Below are 20,751 nucleotides of genomic sequence, written 5' to 3'. Positions count from 1 at the left end.
CGCTTTGAATGACATATCCTGATCAAAAATGACTCCAAGATTTCTCACAGTATTACTAGAGGTCAGGGAAATGCCATCCAGAGTAAAGATCTGGTTAGACACCATGCTTCTAAGATTTGTGGGGCCAAGTACAATAACTTCAGTTTTATCTGAGTTTAAAAGCAGGAAATTAGAGGTCATCCATGTCTTTATGTCTGTAAGACAATCCTGCAGTTTAGCTAATTGGTGTGTGTCCTCTGGCTTCATGGATAGATAAAGCTGGGTATCATCTGCGTAACAATGAAAATTTAAGCAATACCGTCTAATAATACTGCCTAAGGGAAGCATGTATAAAGTGAATAAAATTGGTCCTAGCACAGAACCTTGTGGAACTCCATAATTAACTTTAGTCTGTGAAGAAGATTCCCCATTTACATGAACAAACTGTGATCTATTAGACAAATATGATTCAAACCACCGCAGCGCAGTGCCTTTAATACCTATGACATGCTCTAATCTCTGTAATAAAATTTTATGGTCAACAGTATCAAAAGCAGCACTGAGGTCCAACAGAACAAGCACAGAGATAAGTCCACTGTCCGAAGCCATAAGAAGATCATTTGTAACCTTCACTAATGCTGTTTCTGTACTATGATGAATTCTAAAACCTGACTGAACCTCTTCAAATAGACCATTCCTCTGCAGGTGATCAGTTAGCTGTTTTACAACTACCCTCTCAAGAATCTTTGAGAGAAAAGGAAGGTTGGAGATTGGCCTATAATTAGCTAAAATAGCTGGGTCAAGTGATGGCTTTTTAAGTAATGGTTTAATTACTGCCACCTTAAAAGCCTGTGGTACATAGCCAACTAACAAAGATAAGTTGATCATATTTAAGATTGAAGCATTAAATAATGGTAGGACTTCCTTGAGCAGCCTGGCAGGAATGGGGTCTAATAAACATGTTGATGGTTTGGATGAAGTAACTAATGAAAATAACTCAGACAGAACAATCGGAGAGAAAGAGTCTAACCAAATACCGGCATCACTGAAAGCAGCCAAAGATAACGATACATCTTTGGGATGGTTATGAGTAATTTTTTCTCTAATAGTCAAAATTTTGTTAGCAAAGAAAGTCATGAAGTCATTACTAGTTAAAGTTAATGGAATACTCAGCTCAATAGAGCTCTGACTCTTTGTCAGCCTGGCTACAGTGCTGAAAAGAAACCTGGGGTTCTTATTTTCTTCAATTAGTGATGAGTAGAAAGATGTCCTAGCTTTACGGAGAGCTTTTTTATAGAGCAACAAACTCTTTTTCCAGGCTAAGTGAAGATCTTCTAAATTAGTGAGACGCCATTTCCTCTCCAACTTACGGGTTATCTGCTTTAAGCTACGAGTTTGTGAGTTATACCACGGAGTCAGACACTTCTGATTTAAAGCTCTCTTTTTCAGAGGAGCTACAGCATCCAAAGTTGTCTTCAATGAGGATGTAAAACTATTGACGAGATACTCTAACTCCCTTACAGAGTTTAGGTAGCTACTCTGCTCTGTGTTGGTATATGACAATAGAGAACATAAAGAAGGAATCATATCATTAAACCTAGTTACAGCGCTTTCTGAAAGACTTCTAGTGTAATGAAACTTATTCCCCACTGCAGGGTAGTCCATCAGGGTAAATGTGTTATAAGGACAAGAATCCGTGGAATTTTCCCTGGCTTCATCAACACACCTGAAAGATAAAAGAAAGGGGAAAAGTGAACTGTACCCTCAGGAAACACGATAAGAAATTTTCTCTCCCTGGAAAATAAACCATTCTGCTGTTGAAACAGGATTTTAGACAAGATTATGTGACTTTTTCACTAATCTAGACTTTCATTGTAAAAAAGACATTGTGGCTTTGAATGGATTTAGGCTGCATGAATTTACACAAGAATATAAGTGAGTTTTTACTATAAGGTATGTTATTGATATTTTACCATGATTTTCCAAATATTCTACAAGCTTTACGTAGCTGTGGTTTTTGAAGTCTTCATAAATTTCATGTAGTTTAATTGTTCTGAGTTAATGCATAATTTGGTTTACAATTAAAAGGAAAATCATTCCAGGTCCTACTTCCATGTCATATTCTATTATTTCAACATCATCATTGACAGATCAAATAAAAGTTTTTGTTCTTCCATAGATGCTGAAAAAGTATCATTAGATAAAAATTTAATTCTGGGGCCCCACAGGGCCTTAGACCCCGGCTCCTGGGGAGCTGTACCCCCCCCCCCCCCCCGCAAATTTTCCTTGGATTTCACAATTTTCATTTCACAGCCCTGCAGATAACTTTGAAAACCATTATCAGACTAATTATCTTCCCATAAATTTTTGTCCGTTAATTGTTAGACCGTTAACGTGGTAAACAAAGCTGAACAGCTACAAACACTTACAAAATTTTAAATCAGTTGAGCACCTACTTGTTAAATGTTTCGTAGCTGATGTGTAGTTCTACCCTCTGCAAACAGAGGAGAGCTGCTTCTAGAAGAAACCGCTCTATCCTCTGCAGTCAAAGGAGAATTGGTCACAAAAAAAAACTCATTTCTTTTAACCCCATACTGATACGACGGCAATATCACCCAAATCATCCAGAGGCATACATTTTTAACTTATGGTTCAAATTTTAACCAAACTCATTTCGGACAAGCTATTTAAATTGTCATGTCTAAAGTTTTATAAAGTGAAAATGTCAGATATATGATTTAGTTTTAAAGTAATGCGCTAATTTTTAAGGTTTAATCTCAGTACATTCACGACATGAGAAATGCATTTGAGACACTCTCATCAGGCTCCACGGACAACAGAATTAAACTCTAGTGCCTAAAACTCTTGTGAATATATTCTCTGGGTTTATAGACGTTATTGTGTTTGCGTTTATTAAATTCCATGCATCTTAAACGTAGCAACACAGATTATCCGGAATTTTGTCTTGGCAAGTTTTCAAGCTCTCTACTGCCATCTACTGGCCAGTAGTGTTCATGGCAGTATTCGCCCTGAAGCTGGGCTGATATTTTCAGTCACTGTACTCGGTTCCAGCTCAAACTGTACCACAGAACCGCATGGGGGAAAAGTTCAGAGCACACGATTTATGTTCTCACACACATTGTACATTCAAAAACCAAGTGGGACTCATGTTTCCAGAAGCAAAACTTAAACAGAAGCTTTTTTTCAAACTTAATTTACAAACCCTCGCGATGGGAGACATCAAAGTTGAAAAAAAAATACAAGACAGGTCTGCAGTGTTTGCACAGGCACAGTGTGACAGGTTGGACACTTGTAGCGCTTCAGCAGCGGGATACCCTCACGACGGCCGATCAGAATATCAAAAATGCCTTTTTTTTTTACAAATAAAAAATGGCATATTTTATCTGTAAACACTAACACATGACACACCTCACATTAACGTGTTAGTTTACATAGGATGTATGAGTCAACCAATCAATGTTAGCGGAGGCACATTTTACCCAGAATGCCATCTGTCTGTGTTGATACAAAACTTCAGAATTAGTGCATTATTCAACATTAAAAGATATATGTTATATCTTAACTTTGCACAAATGACAGAATTGACATTAATGGAGTTATTCTATCAGTATTCATTTTATTTATACACCAAACCATAAGTCAGCATTGCTTTATTTTCCAAGACCTCCGCCTGACGGCAGCGCTGTCATTGAGTAGAGAGTTGAGATTTGTGGCTCCTCTCAGTTGCTTCTGTGCTGGAAGCCATGTAGTTAACTGGAGCTTCCAGCAGGGGGCAGGACACTCAAAGACAGACGTGCTGACTCATTGCTTGGGTCTGTCATTGCCTTTGATGCTTCCAGAAGCGATCGTGGTGTTAAAACTCAAAATCAGCTTGTTAGTAGTTGCAAGTGTACCGGAGACAATACTGGAATTTATCGGTTATCTGTAACTTCCGATACATTTTTGGGTGGTTTATCGTTTTAACTTTATCAAAGATATCTGATTATCTGTTATCAAAGTTAATTTTTTGGTTATCTGTGCCCACCACTGGGTACAGAGAGGCACATAGAGGCACCTTAGTAGCAGATATGTGATAGATGAAAACATGTGTCATTCTTTGAATAATCGCTGACACACCCATTTTCGGTGGGACCCAGGCTTTATTTTCTGTTCGGTAACTTCATAAGCTAGCCAGTTGCCATGGCTGTACTTTATTGTTTAATAACTGTACTATGTTTCTGCATTTTGACTTTGGTTAGCATAAACATAAAATGACCATTTTGGCCATAGCTTTGAAAATTTGTTCATCTGGAACTGGAGCGAAAAAGTAATTCTTTCCATTTGGAATATTTCATTCACAATGTCTATCCATTTTCCAAGATTAGGTGGTTTGGGGAGGAGCCAGTGTCTGGTCACAGCCTTTTTGCCAGCAGTTTTTTGCCAGTAAAATTCTATATAAATAAGTATTGTTCGATTGCATTTCATTTCATTCGTACCCATAATTAAAGAAATAAATACAAAAGGTATTGTAACACTAAATATACGGTATATTCCATATTTTTGTGTATGTCCTTTCAGAATTTTTATATTATTGGGCAGTCCCAAAATATATGTGCCAAAGATAGGCATCTTGGCTTCCACACTGTCTCCATCACTTAAGCTCCTCCCCATTAAAATGAAAATTTTGCTTTGGAGTTAATTTCTTTTTTTTTAATTGTTTTTATTTTTAGTTGCTGTGGTGAATGTCATGCACCATCTTTCCATGGACAGGTTTAAAACAAGGTTTATTTGAGATTAATCCTATAAACTTGTACAAAAATTTGGACACCAGAATAGATTTACTTTAAACATTACTGGAGTTTATTTCATTTTATTTAATTTCTCATCTCTGTCAGTAAAGTTGTTTTCTCATGTGATTTTTGTTTTTAGTTTTTTATTTTATTTTATTTTTTCTCTCTTTTTCATGTTGAAGTAGCCTATGAGTAGTGTGCGCCACTCCTTGCCCTCAAGTCTATAATTTGTGGTGGTGAATATTACTTGTCTCTCTCTCAGGAACTAGATGAGATTCGTAAAGCTGGAATGAAAAACTTCAGAAACATTCAAGTGGAGGAGTCTAACCTTTTGTCATGGCAGGGGCTCATAGTTCCAGTAAGTGAACCGACCACCGCTTCAGACGCTGTGTACCTGTGAGACTTCAGCTTGTAACCTGCTCACTCTCTTCCAGGACAACCCTCCCTATGACAAGGGTGCATTCAGGATTGAAATCATTTTTCCCACTGAGTACCCTTTCAAACCCCCCAAGATCACATTCAAGACCAAGATCTATCACCCCAACATTGACGAGAAGGGGCAGGTGTGCTTACCTGTAATCAGTGCAGAGAACTGGAAGCCAGCAACCAAAACTGACCAGGGTAAGTACGTCTGATGTAGCTATCCCACAGACTGGCATGACAATATTCTGTGAATTTGCAGATTTCAGAGTTTCTTACTTCATCTGAAGCATATTTTAGATCAGTGTAAGCCTGTTGAGTAAAGTGTGTGTGTGGTAAGGGATTGCTCGCCAGCTTTGTTTGCTTTTCTGCCGCGATGATTAGTCCCCTGAGCCATTGTAGCTCAGGAGACATACATATATATATATATATATATATATATATATATATATATATATATATATATATATATATATATATACGAGGTCTGTCCAAAAAGTAACAGACCCTTTTATTTTTTTCAAAAACTATATGGATTTGAATCACGTGTGATTGCATCAGCCAAGCTTGAACCTTCATGCACATGCGTGAGTTTTTTCATGCCTGTCGGTTGCGTCATTCGCCTGTGGGCAGGCTTTGAGTAAGCACTGGTCCACCCCCCTCGTCGGATTTTCATTGTCAGGGAAATGTCTGAACGATTTGGAGCTTTGCTGCATCAAATTTTTCCAGAAACTGTGAGAGACAGCCAGGTGGACACCATTCGATAAATTCAGATGGCTTTCAGGGCCGATTTTATGGGGATCACACAGATTAAGGAGTGTTACAGCCGGTTTAAAGACCGCCCACAGCGGCTGAGAGCACGCCGCACTCCGAGCGGCGATCGACAGGCTCAAACGACCAGATCATTTCCAAACTGAACGCTCTGTTGATCCGGGACGTCGTCTGACTACCACAGAAATGGCAGAAGACGTGGACATCAAGACTTTTTCGGCACATTCCACTGTTACAGGAATTTTTGTCATGGAAAGAGGAGCGGAGGAATGCGCCACGGAGCCGCTTACGGTGCAGGACAAAACCACAGGAAATCGCGCGTCCGGACGGAGCCGCATTTGCGCAAAGCAACGCCGTGATGAAGCCTCACAGGACATGTTCTGGCATGTCCAGCTAATCCACAATTTCTCGGATAGTCACACGACTGAAAAGCCACCGAAAGCCGTCTGAAAGCCATCTGAAAGCTGTCCTGTGAGACCAACACGGAGGTGGTTTTGTGCCGCGCCATTCGCGGCGCGGTGACGCATTCCTCCTCTCCTCTTTCCATGACAAAAACTCCTGTAACAGTGGAATGTGCCGAAAAAGTCTTGATGTCCACATCGTCTGCCATTTCTGTGGTAGTAAGACGACGTCCTGGATCAACACAGCGTTCAGTTTAGAAATGATCTGGTCGTTTCAGCCTGTCGATCGCCGCTCGGAACACGGCGCGCTCTCAGCCGCTGTGGGCGGTCTTTAAACTGGCTGTAACACTCCTTAATCTGTGTGATCCCCATAAAATCGGCCCTGAAAGCCATCTGAATTTAGCGAATGGTGTCCACCTGGCTGTCTCTCACAGTTTCTGGAAAAATTTGATGCAGCAAAGCTCCAAATCGTTCAGACATTTCCCTGACAATGAAAATCCGACGAGGGGGGTGGACCAGTTCTCACTCAAAGCCTGCCCACAGGCGAATGACGCAACCGACAGACGTGAAAAAACTCACACATGCGCACGAAGGTTCAAGCTTGACTGATGCAATCACACGTGATTCAAATCCATATAGTTTTTGAAAAAAATGAAAAGGTCCGACAGACCTCGTGTGTGTGTGTGTGTGTGTGTATATATATGTATATGTATGTATGTGTATGTATATATATATATATATATATATATATATATATATATATATATATATATACAAAGTCCCTTCGGCTGCTTCCTTGTTTGCACTCTGGGTCGCCACAGCAAATCCAAGGTGGATCTGCATGTTGAATTAGCACAAGTTTTATGCCGGATGCCCTTCGTGACGCAACTCCACATTACATGGAGAAATGTGGCATGGGTGGGATTTGAACCCGGAACCTTCTGAACTGAAACCAAGCACATTAACCACTTGGTTAATGCTATATATATATATATATATATATATATATATATATATATATATTAGATTAGATTAGATTAGATAAGCCTTTATTCATCCCTCAATGGGGAAATTTCAGATTTCCACACTCACATTCCACATACAAACAGCAATTGATCTACAGTTATTACTTGTTTACTGTAATAATGGCACACATCAGAATTAAGACAACACATATACATTTGACATTGTTTATGTGAACTAAACTTGAAACAGTCCTTTTTCCAATTGAGGCGATGTGAGTGTGTTGGTAGCCGCTGCAACTATCAAGTCACGCTGCCTGCCAGCTTGGGAAAAAACGGAGGCCAGCCACAGGAAGGGAGGGGCAGGAAAGAGGTGAGAGGAGAAAACTGGAGCATGCTTCAGTCCATGTGTAAGTCTGTCAATTTATTGTCCTTGTGGGTTGAGATAAGAATAGAGCCGAATAATCTCACCAGAGCCTGGAGAAATTCCTCTGGAGGTAAACAGTGGGCAATTGACCTTGATGCTAAATAGCCTGTAGTGTTGCAGCCGAGCAGTGAAAAACACTATTAACAGTTCCACTCGCACAGCCAAATCCCAATTACGAATTAAGAATATTCCCAATATTGAATTAAGAATATTCACTGGCCTCCGAAACCTTCAGCTTCAACTGCTAGGCACGCATCAGCTCCAAGGTGTCATCCAATTTGCGTCTGAGTTCAAGAGTCAACGCAGTCTGAGAATGCACTGCCTTGCCAACCTCGTTAATCATGATGGACAAGTGAGGGCCCGTGGTTCTTGATGCCGCCGTCTTGCCAGTTTCCGGTAGATCAGGGCAGCACATAAGCCAAAAAGTACCAGCCCTGCTACCATGAGACCAAAAATTAATAAATCCTTGACATAGTCATTGGAGAAAGGCGCCAAGCATGCCACACGCCAGGAACTCCAGGAGATGAGGACATAGCCTGCAGGATACGTTCTATCTGGGCAGGCAGGATCCCGCGGTCCTGACCTTCTTGTAGAAAAAATGGTGTCAATAGCATTCAGAGACCAGCTGATTAGTTCCATGGTTAATCCAATAGTAGTCCAATAGATCCAGAATCCAATATAGTTTTGAGGAATTCACAGTCTGGTGGAGTAGGGACTTGAAGGTTAAAAGCAGAGAGATAAGGGAGAGTTGAGGAGATGCGACCGCCCTCGTCGGAGTTCCAAGCTGAAAATGTGAAAATATATATATATATGTGTATATATATATATATACAGTACATTCATTCCAAACAGACTGATATATTTCAATTGTTTATTTCTTTTAAATTTGATGATTATAACTGACAACTAATGAAAACCTCAAATTCAGTATCTCAGAAAATTAGAATATTGTGAAAAGATTGAATATTTAAGACGCCTGGTGTCACACTCTAATCAGCTAATTAACTCAAAACACCTGCAAAGACCTTTTAACTGGTCTCTCAGTCTAGTTCTGTAGGCTACACAATCATGGGAAAGACTTCTGACTTGATGTCTTGCCTGGGCTAAAGACAAAAAGGACTGGACTGCTGCTGAGTGGTCCAAAGTTATGTTATTTGATGAAAGAAAATTTTGCATTTCCTTTGGAAATCAAGGTCCCAAAGTCTGGAGGAAAAGAGGAGAGGCACAGAATCCACGTTGCTTGAGGTCCAGTGTAAAGTTTCCACCATTAGTGATGGTTTGGGGTGCCACGTCATCTGCTGGTGTTGGTCCACTATGTTTTCTGAGGTCCAGGATCAACGCAGCCGTCTACCAGGAAGTTGTAGAGCACTTCATGCATCCTGCTGCTGACCAACTTTATGGAGATGCAGATTACATTTTCCAACAGGACTTGGCACCTGCACACAGTGCCAAAGCTACCAGGACCTGGTTTAAGGACCATGGTATCCCTGTTCTTAATTGGCCAGCAAGCTCGCTTTACCTTAACCCCTTAGAAAATCTACGAGAGGAAGATACCACACACCAGATCCAACAATGCAGAAGAGCTGAAGGCCACTATGAGAGCAACCTGGGCTCTCATACCACCTCAGCAGTGCCACAGACTGATCGACTCCATGCCACGCCGCATTGCTGCAGTAATACAAACAAAAGGAGCCCCAACTACGTATTGAGCGACTGCATTGTTTTACAGGGTTGGTAATGCATGGTTTTCTGCCAGATGCTATGTTGACAGTTATTTTAGTACCTGTCATCAAAGACAAGGCTGGGAAGGTAGGGAGTATGGATAACTATCGGCCTAGCCAGCGTACTGTCAAAGGTGCTAGAAAGTGTAATATTTGACAGAATTGGGGATCTTATTTGCACTACGGATAATCAATTTGGCTTTAAGAGTAAGCATAGTACTCATTTGTGTATTTATGCATTAAAAGAAGTAGTAGAAAGTACAGAGGGCATGGCTCAACAGTGTTGGTAGGCTTTATTGATGCCTCTAAAGCATTTGACAGAGTTAACCCTCACAAGCTCTTCGCCAAGTTGAATCATAGGGGTGTTCCGGGTAGCATCATACGTATCCTGGAATATTGGTACGACAAACAGACTATGCTGGTGAAATGGGGGAGTTTTTTATCTTCTTCCTTCAGAGTTGGCAATGGGGTACAGCAGGGTGGGCTTCTATCCCCAAGCCTATTTAGCCTGTACATGGATGACCTGTCAAGGCAGTTGGGAGATTGTAGAACAGGGTGTATTGTGGGCAACACCTTAATCAATCACTTGATGTATGCTGATGATTTGGCCATTATATCTCCCAGTAGTGCAGGGTTCCAACAGCTTCTCAACATAGGTTCTGACTACAGGGTCAGGTTTGACATCAAGTATAATGGCAAAAAGAGCATGATAATGATATGTAAGACCAAGGAGGATCAACATCTTAATTTCCCAGGTTTCTATTCGTCTGGTGAAGCCCTGTCTGTGTACACCAATGTAAAATATCTAGAACACATTGTCAACGATAAGATGGAGGATGATGCTGGCATGCTCAGTCAGAGAAGAATGCTGTATGTCATGGGTTAAAGTTCTCTGTCACCACGACGGATTTCCGTCATTTGGAAAATGTAACCACACATACATGCGCACGTGGCGTCATGCGTGTTTTGGGGCTGAAATATGATAGTCTCACTGGCAAAGCAACATCCCATTCTGCGCTAATCAAAGCAGCAGCAATGTCAGCGTGGACTGCGGAGGAAGGGACTGTGTGAATTTTCCTTCTTCTCCGCTCTGTTTACTGCTTGCCATGAGCCACGGTCCTTCTCCTCCCTGTCTTTGTGGGAACATTGGCAGACACGCCCAAAGTAGAGCAGGGTGTGACTTTGCTTTGAACCAATGAAGCAATGCTTCGATCTGCTGCTTCGGTTCTTTGTTTTATTTCACCTTATCTTAATTATTCCCTGCTAAAACCCTAAAGAGCATATATCCGTGAGTAATATTTACCTTTTTATGTTAAACTGACCTGTTATGGTCTTCTGAAACAGTTGATAGATGTATTTTATAACTTAAAAATGGGACCGATGCTAACGTGTTAGCATGTCTATGGCGTTTTCAATGTTAAAGTTAGCATTAAGCTGTAAAAGAGTCAAATGTATTACAAATTGTAATATTTTATTCATTTATTTTTATTTATATACCAATAATAATAGCAACAACAATAATAGTAATAATAACTAATAATGCCACAATACAGTTTTAGAGAAACAGACAGAAAGAATCTGATAAAACAAAACAGAAAAGATTAAACCAACTAACATTGAACATAAATAAATAAATATAGAAATAAATAACTGTTTCCTGTGAACACCTAGTGACTCTTACACCTCCACTTCATCCCTGTTTTATTTAAGTTTAATGACAATTTGTTTCGGTCATACCACATCTAAGCTGTGTTTTTACACAAGAAAAAAATAAAATGCAGTAAACTGCACATTTGTGTCTTTTCATGAAAATATCTTATTAAATATAACATATTACACTTTAGTCAGGCCTTTAAAATACTTTTCAATTCAATTTTCAATTCAATTTTTTTTTTTATATAGCGCCAAATCACAACAAACAGTTGCCCCAAGGCGCTTTATATTGTAAGGCAAGGCCATACAATAATTATGTAAAACCCCAACGGTCAAAACGACCCCCTGTGAGCAAGCACTTGGCTACAGTGGGAAGGAAAAACTCCCTTTTAACAGGAAGAAACCTCCAGCAGAACCAGGCTCAGGGAGGGGCAGTCTTCTGCTGGGACTGGTTGGGGCTGAGGGAGAGAACCAGGAAAAAGACATGCTGTGGAGGGGAGCAGAGATCGATCACTAATGATTAAATGCAGAGTGGTGCATACAGAGCAAAAAGAGAAAGAAACAGTGCATCATGGGAACCCCCCAGCAGTCTACGTCTATAGCAGCATAACTAAGGGATGGTTCAGGGTCACCTGATCCAGCCCTAACTATAAGCTTTAGCAAAAAGGAAAGTTTTAAGCCTAATCTTAAAAGTAGAGAGGGTGTCTGTCTCCCTGATCTGAATTGGGAGCTGGTTCCACAGGAGAGGAGCCTGAAAGCTGAAGGCTCTGCCTCCCATTCTACTCTTACAAACCCTAGGAACTACAAGTAAGCCTGCAGTCTGAGAGCGAAGCGCTCTATTGGGGTGATATGGTACTACGAGGTCCCTAAGATAAGATGGGACCTGATTATTCAAAACCTTATAAGTAAGAAGAAGAATTTTAAATTCTATTCTAGAATTAACAGGAAGCCAATGAAGAGAGGCCAATATGGGTGAGATATGCTCTCTCCTTCTAGTCCCCGTTAGTACTCTAGCTGCAGCATTTTGAATTAACTGAAGGCTTTTTAGGGAACTTTTAGGACAACCTGATAATAATGAATTACAATAGTCCAGCCTAGAGGAAATAAATGCATGAATTAGTTTTTCAGCATCACTCTGAGACAAGACCTTTCTAATTTTAGAGATATTGCGTAAATGCAAAAAAGCAGTCCTACATATTTGTTTAATATGCGCTTTGAATGACATATCCTGATCAAAAATGACTCCAAGATTTCTCACAGTATTACTAGAGGTCAGGGTAATGCCATCCAGAGTAAGGATCTGGTTAGACACCATGTTTCTAAGATTTGTGGGGCCAAGTACAATAACTTCAGTTTTATCTGAGTTTAAAAGCAGGAAATTAGAGGTCATCCATGTCTTTATGTCTGTAAGACAATCCTGCAGTTTAGCTAATTGGTGTGTGTCCTCTGGCTTCATGGATAGATAAAGCTGGGTATCATCTGCGTAACAATGAAAATTTGAGCAATACCGTCTAATAATACTGCCTAAGGGAAGCATGTATAAAGTGAATAAAATTGGTCCTAGCACAGAACCTTGTGGAACTCCATAATTAACTTTAGTCTGTGAAGAAGATTCCCCATTTACATGAACAAATTGTAATCTATTAGACAAATATGATTCAAACCACCGCAGCGCAGTGCCTTTAATACCTATGGCATGCTCTAATCTCTGTAATAAAATTTTATGGTCAACAGTATCAAAAGCAGCACTGAGGTCTAACAGAACAAGCACAGAGATGAGTCCACTGTCTGAGGCCATAAGAAGATCATTTGCAACCTTCACTAATGCTGTTTCTGTACTATGATGAATTCTAAAACCTGACTGAAACTCTTCAAATAGACCATTCCTCTGCAGATGATCAGTTAGCTGTTTTACAACTACCCTTTCAAGAATTTTTGAGAGAAAAGGAAGGTTGGAGATTGGCCTATAATTAGCTAAGATAGCTGGGTCAAGTGATGGCTTTTTAAGTAATGGTTTAATTACTGCCACCTTAAAAGCCTGTGGTACATAGCCAACTAACAAAGATAGATTGATCATATTTAAGATCAAAGCATTAAATAATGGTAGGGCTTCCTTGAGCAGCCTGGTAGGAATGGGGTCTAATAAACATGTTGATGGTTTGGATGAAGTAACTAATGAAAATAACTCAGACAGGACAATCGGAGAGAAAGAGTCTAACCAAATACCGGCATCACTGAAAGCAGCCAAAGATAACGATACGTCTTTGGGATGGTTATGAGTAATTTTTTCTCTAAGTTAAAATTTTGTTAGCAAAGAAAGTCATGAAGTCATTACTAGTTAAAGTTAGTGGAATACTCAGCTCAATAGAGCTCTGACTCTTTGTCAGCCTGGCTACAGTGCTGAAAAGAAACCTGGGGTTGTTCTTATTTTCTTCAATTAGTGATGAGTAGAAAGATGTCCTAGCTTTACGGAGGGCTTTTTTATAGAGCAACAGACTCTTTTTCCAGGCTAAGTGAAGATCTAGTGAGACGCCATTTCCTCTCCAACTTACGGGTTATCTGCTTTAAGCTACGAGTTTGTAAGTTATACCACGGAGTCAGGCACTACTGATTTAAAGCTCTCTTTTTCAGAGGAGCTACAGCATCCAAAGTTGTCTTCAATGAGGTTGTAAAACTATTGACGAGATACTCTATCTCACTTACAGAGTTTAGGTAGCTACTCTGCACTGTGTTGGTATATGGCATTAGAGAACATAAAGAAGGAATCATATCCTTAAACCTAGTTACAGCGCTTTCTGAAAGACTTCTAGTGTAATGAAACTTATTCCCCACTGCTGGGTAGTCCATCAGAGTAAATGTAAATGTTATTAAGAAATGATCAGACAGAAGGGAGTTTTCAGGGAATACTGTTAAGTCTTCTGTTTCCATACCATAAGTCAGAACAAGATCTAAGATATGATTAAAGTGGTGGGTGGACTCATTTACATTTTGAGCAAAGCCAATAGAGTCTAATAATAGATTAAATGCAGTGTTGAGGCTGTCATTCTCAGCATCTGTGTGGATGTTAAAATCGCCCACTATAATTATCTTATCTGAGCTAAGCACCAAGTCAGACAAAAGGTCTGAAAATTCACAGAGAAACTCACAGTAACGACCAGGTGGACGATAGATAATAACAAATAAAACTGGTTTTTGGGACTTCCAATTTGGATGGACAAGACTAAGAGTCAACCTTTCAAATGAATTAAAGCTCTGTCTGGGTTTTTGATTAATTAATAAGCTGGAATGGAAGATTGCTACTAATCCTCCTCCTCGGCCCGTGCTACGAGCATTCTGACAGTTAGTGTGACTCGGGGGTGTTGACACATTTAAACTAACATATTCATCCTGCTGTAACCAGGTTTCTGTAAGGCAGAATAAATCAATATGTTGATCAATTATTATATCATTTACCAACAGGGACTTAGAAGAGAGAGACCTAATGTTTAATAGACCACATTTAACTGTTTTAGTCTGTGGTGCAGTTGAAGGTGCTATATTATTTTTTATTTTTGAATTTTTATGCTTAAATAGATTTTTGCTGGTTATTGGTGGTCTGGGAGCAGGCACCGTCTCTACGGGGATGGGGTAATGAGGGCATGGCAGGGGGAGAGAAGCTGCAGAGAGGTGTGTAAGACTACAACTCTGCTTCCTGGTCCCAACCCTGGATAGTCACGGTTTGGAGGATTTAAGAAAATTGGCCAGATTTCTAGAAATGAGAGCTGCTCCATCCAAAGTGGGATGGATGCCGTCTCTCCTAACAAGACCAGGTTTTCCCCAGAAGCTTTGCGGACTCTTGCTGTAATATGTTGTCAGTGGTTGAGATAGTTGCTGTAGGCATCTAAAAATGCTCATAATCGGGTGAAACCTGATGGAAATCTTTTTTTGGTGTGTCGGTGATGTATGTATGTGCAAAATAAAACAAAACACTACTCCAGGTATTTTTTTGATGAGAATATAATATCATAACTTTATTACTCACTTCAAGAAATATTAATAACTCACTTCAAGAAATAATGGCAAAACTCACATGTAGGTAAAAAAATAAAAAATGATTAATTGAAAAAATAATAATAAAATAATCGTTAGTTTGTTTTACGAGTGAGAGCATTTTACAGATTAAATGTGGATAAGCCAGTTTTGAATTTCTCAGTGCGCATGCCTTTTCAAAACGGTTGGCAGTGTTACTTTGTGCACAGCAGAACAACATTGTCAGTTGCTTTAGCCCCTAATTTTGTATTTTATTGACTGTATAACCAGCGAAACAGCACCCTTTTGGCACATTTACCGGGATAGGACCGATCAGAATACTACAGAAGACAAAGAATTTTTACTTGACAGTTTCAGTTTACTTGACATAATCAATACCGTGTTTTTACTTCCCAGTTTGAAGTGTGTTTTTGTTGTTTCAGAGGGCTTCATACCCATTAAAATTCACCAGAATATACAAATTTGGACTTGCTCTTTTAAAAAAATTCTGGGGGAGCACCCCCAGATCTCCAGAATCAAGACTACACCCCGCCCCCCACCAACCTTTCATGTACCTTTAAGTTCAGGTTTTCATTCTTTTTATGCTTTGTGTCTCTCTCCTTAGAGGCTATTTAGAATAGATTTGTATACTGTATGATGTGTGTATTGTATTTATTGAGGAAAAAAACAGCGTGTGCCCCCACTACACCACATTTTAGGGAATTGCTGGCATTGATTTTTGCCGGGAAAAAAATTCAGTCAGATGAAAATTTAATGCTTTAACCCATGCCATATGTCCAAGCCAATGTGTTAGTGAGAAAATTCACTACTGCTCTGATGAAGTGAAGGTGAACTTGTTTAGAGCTTACTGTACCACAATGTACACGGCCCCCCTCTGGGTGAGGTATAAGAAGGAGAGTTTGTGCAAACTTCAGGTTGCGTATAATGACTGTCTCAGAATCCTGCTCAAGAAGCCCAGGGGTAGTAGTGCCAGCAAGCTTCTTTGTGATTTAGGGTTAAACACCTTCCAGACTACCCTGAGAAGACTGATGTACAAGTTTATATGTAGACTGCAGGGGTCCTGGAATAATCTCATTATGCATTTGACCAATCCCATATGTGGAAATACTGGTATTTGTGCCTTTTATAGAATGTGTATGCACTTTTTTTAATGGCATCTTTTACTGCTTCTATTTATTAGATGCTTTTTTATTGAATTTGCATAAGCGCTTTTTTATGTGTATATATATATATATATATATATATATATATATCAGTGGCGGATGCTGGTCTTTCAAGGAGGGGAAGCTCAATTTTGGCCTACATCATAAAATGTGTCGGTTTATTTATACGTAAATTCTACCCGCCGTTCCTTTTCAAGAAAATGATCTGTAACCCTGTCGTACTAACAAGGCGTCTTTTCCAGGGACTTGACTAGTGTCCTCTCAATGGCCAGCAGAGCTAGGCTGCTTAAATGGCCTTGGCCCATGGTGTTGCGGGTGTAAGACTTGAGCCGCTTTAAACAGGAGAAGCTCCTCTCTACACCTGCAGATGTAGCTCCAGTCGTTGCCACTAATGACAATAGTTTGTAAACCTGAGGCATTGCACTGTCCAACTCCATGTCTTTCAGAAACAGCAAGAAATCACATAGCTTTCCCCTGTTGCCCTGCAAGTCCTGGTTTGAATATAGGACTTGAAGTTCAGACCTCAGTCTCCCTGAATCAAAGAACTGGCCAAAACTTTTCAGGACACTCTGAAATGCCTCCTCTGGAAACACTTGTCTCTTCTCATCAAATTTCCCTGGATTGACCATTTCCAAGAAGTGCAGACTTTCCAAATTTGCAAAACGCTGAGGTAGCTGCTCTGTGAGATTGTCTAAGATGGCCATGTACAGATTTCTGTAGCGTTCCTTGAGATCCTGTAGTTGTGACAGACGGCGTTTTCTCATGGGCTCAGTTTCTGGGTCTGATGTGAGATCTGCTGCTTTGGCATAAACAGCTTGGAAAGCCCCCTCTGACCTCTTCTTTTTGACAAAAGCAAGAAGAGACTCAATTATTTTCTTGCAGTACAGAACATCCATAGCTCTCTGCTGGACAATGTTAAACACCACGTCAGTCTCAGAGAAGATTTGTTCATATGTGTACAACATGAACACAAACTCAAAATCCTCCAGTTTCATCAGAAGGCCTTTGGCACAGTCTGATGTGTCATCATCCATGGACTTATCTGCAATGATCATCTCAAAAGTTTGCAGGAGGGCATCATAATTGTTTGTCACAGTGCTCACTATCTGTGATGTGAAATTCCATCAAGTAAGAGTATTTCTGGGCAACCTTGAGCAGCCTGCAGACTCAAGAAAAGACATCCTCTTTGTGGATTTTGAGAAAAATGTGGCAAACTCAGAGAGTGATGCAAAAAATATTCTGCACTCAGATAAGCATTTAGCCCCCTGAGACAGAACCAGATTCAGTCTGTGTGCATAGCAATGCACAAACATTGCACTGGGGGCTATTGCTTTAACTTTGGCCTGCAGACCATTGAGAGCTGAAGCCATGACAGCAGCCCCATCATAGGTTTGCGCCACAAGTTTCTCCCTGAAATTGTAGCCCTGCATGTTCTCATTCAAGACTTCAAAAACAGACTGAACATCTCTTCCCCCAAAAACATCAAAAAATCCAATAAAGCGCTCCTGAATTTTACCTGCCCTATCCACATAGCGAACAATGACAGAGAGTTGAGCATGGCAAGCTATATCAGTTGTTTCATCCACCTGCCATGCAAAAAAGGGAGCAGCCTGGATTTCATCCTTGATCTCATCAGAAACAGTGGCTGAAAGAGCAGAGATCAAGTAATTTTGGATTGCATGGGACATACCAGAAAACACAGCTGATGACTGGAATTGTGTGGCCAGGACAGAGTCATATTTAGCTAATGTTTCATTAAACTCCCTGTAATTCCCCTTGTTGGATGATTCAACACTCTCATCATGCCCCCTAAATGACAGCTCCTGACGGCCAAGCAAGGAAGTCACATCAATAAGGCGGTTTAGGAAAGCTCTGTTTTGTTTAACTGCTTCATTATGTTTTGCCACTTGAATGCGAGCGCCTTCATTGATTGCATGTTCAACCCTGACTCTGCCCAGGCAACTTAACCTTGCACATGCACTCACATGTTCATTGCTTTTTTCATGCCTTTTGTATGCCCTGTCAAAGTTGGACAGATCCCCAAAACCCACTTCTGACCAGACAACACATCCCTGAGATGGTTTCATCAAGAGGCATGGCTACATTTTATTTGTTACAGCACTTCCAGTCAGCCAGCTCACTTTGTCATACCAGGACAGCTGAAAAGACCTGTTACTTTTCCCCACCTTTTGCACCAAATTAATCTGAGGAGTTGATCTGCCCTGCTGTTTAACTCTAAGTTTTTCTTCATAAGGAAGACTATCAAATGGCTTCGCCAAAATCTGGTCCACAACATTCAAATTGTCTGCCATTATGTGCAGCTTGCTACCTAGCTAGCTCGCTAGCTGGGACTGGCGCGAGGCTAGTGTAAAGTGTGTCCGCCTGTGAGTGCTTTGTGACGGTGGAGGAGCTCAGCAGCACCCGCTGCTCGGTAGGGACAGAAACTGCGATAGAAGTCAGAAAGAGTGATAGAAGTCAGTCTCCAAACACAAGCAGCTACAAAAAAAAACCCACCAGAAATAGAAGCTCGATTTGTCGCTAGTCGTTTTTAACAAAGAAAATGCCGCTAAGAGGATTAGGAAAGTCTCCGGTTTGACTCAGAACAGAATGAAAATTTAAAAACCCTCCCACGGATGTTTACACCAAAAGATCGCTAATTCGCTCATTTCGCTGTCAATCAAAAGGGATTCAGCCTCAGACAGATCATCCAGTCATCATGCAGAACCTGAGCGTCCGGGCCAGCCGAGGCCAGCCCACTGCCCCATAGACCCCCAGAGACGCTGAGCGTCCGATGGGCGGGACAAAGCCTAGCATTTATCCAATGACTTGTCTTGTTTTGCTGCACTCTTTGCTTCGCTATTGAACTCTGTGGAGGCTCAGCTTCACACTGTTTAAAGCAGTGTGAAACTGAGCGTTTAAAGCACTGTGAAGCTGCGGGAATGAGTGAGAGGAAAGCCGTGTCGATACCAGTGATAAGAAGCTGATTCTGACCAAAGTTGAGCACATTGTAGTGCATATTTAGTCAATGACATGTACACACAACAGTATATATTTGATCACTTATTTTTTGACATTTTAGGGGAAGCTGAGCTTCCCTTGCAGTCTTAGAGCAATCGCCTCTGATATATATGTGTGTGTGTGTGTGTGTGTGTATATATATATATATATATATGTATATGTATGTATATGAGGTCTATTAGATAATAAACCGACCCTTTTATTTTTTTTAACTATATGGATTTGAATGACGTGCGATTACACCAATCATGCTTGAACCCTCGTGCGCATGCGTGAGTTTTTTCACGCATGTCGGTGACGTCATGTCCCTGTGGGCAGGCCTTGAGTGAGATGTGGTCCCGCCCTCTCGGCTGAATTCCTTTGTTTCACACGCTGCTCGAGGCGGCGCGCGGTGCTTTATCAAAATTTTTTCTGGACCTGTGAGGAATATCCGAGTGGACACTATTCGAGAAATTAAGCTGGTTTTCGGTGAAAAGTTTAACGGCTGATGAGAGATTAGGGGGTGTTTCTGTCGGTGTAAGGACTTCCCACGGAGAGGGACATCGTGCAGCGCTTCCAGGCGCCGTCGTCGGCCTGTTTCGACCTGAAAACATCCTAATTTAAGGCTTAATTCACCCAGGACGTCGTGAGAGAACAGAGAAGATTCAGAAGAGGCCGGCATGAGGACTTTATGCGGACATTCCACTGTTTAAGGACATTTTGTAATGAAGGACGTGCGCGCAAATTCGCTGAGTCGTTTCCGTGACGACTCGGCGAATCTGTGTGCGCCGCGACAGGAAAAACACCTCCGTGTTGAAAACCATTTGTAAAATTCAGGCGGCTTTTGATGGCTTTATATATATATATATATATATATATATATATATATATATATATATATATATATATATATATATATATATATATATATATATATATATATAGTTTGATGAGGAAAAGTGAACTTTATCCAACAAATGTGAGTGATTTGTAAACGTGAGAGGTTTTTATAGAATAACAGTGATATGATTTTACAGAAAGATCAGACAGATAATACAGGGTGTGATGACATTTTCATCATATATTTATTGTTGTAATCAATAAAAGCAGAAGTACAAACACTTAGACGGTAAAAGATCTTCAGTTACATTTCTTCATCTACTTTCCGCTCAGTGATCATAAATGTGGTTTCATGCCCAAGAAGTCAACCACTGACCACACCTCAGCCATGCAGGTTCTCAAACCCAACGTGCCATCTTGGAGATTGGAGGTAGAGTGAAGTCATCAGGCTGCTTGGGCTTGTAAGCTGGGTGAGGTCTCCTGATGTTTTGATGTAAAGCTGTGACTGTGGTTAATGTGCCGTTATGTTTCGCCTGAAGCTTGCTGAACTTCTCACGCAGCTCAGCTGTCTTCTGTTTCTCCTCATTGTAACTCTTCT

General features: G+C 40.5%; 1 protein-coding gene across 1 annotated transcript in view; it reads left to right on the top strand.

Moving 5' to 3' along the window:
* Positions 1-20,751, top strand: part of ube2l3b (ubiquitin-conjugating enzyme E2L 3b) — a 104,913-nt gene that overhangs the window by 39,024 nt on the left and 45,138 nt on the right. The window contains exons 2-3 of the mRNA XM_034169753.1: positions 5,032-5,127; positions 5,204-5,390. Of these exons, the coding sequence (XP_034025644.1) occupies positions 5,032-5,127; positions 5,204-5,390 (283 nt within the window). The remainder of the gene's footprint in view (positions 1-5,031; positions 5,128-5,203; positions 5,391-20,751) is intronic.

This window comes from Thalassophryne amazonica, chromosome 5 (genome assembly GCF_902500255.1).
Source record: "Thalassophryne amazonica chromosome 5, fThaAma1.1, whole genome shotgun sequence".
Taxonomy (NCBI): Eukaryota; Metazoa; Chordata; class Actinopteri; order Batrachoidiformes; family Batrachoididae; genus Thalassophryne; species Thalassophryne amazonica.
Note: the sequence above shows the minus strand (reverse complement) of the source record. Positions and strands in the feature narration are given on the sequence as shown.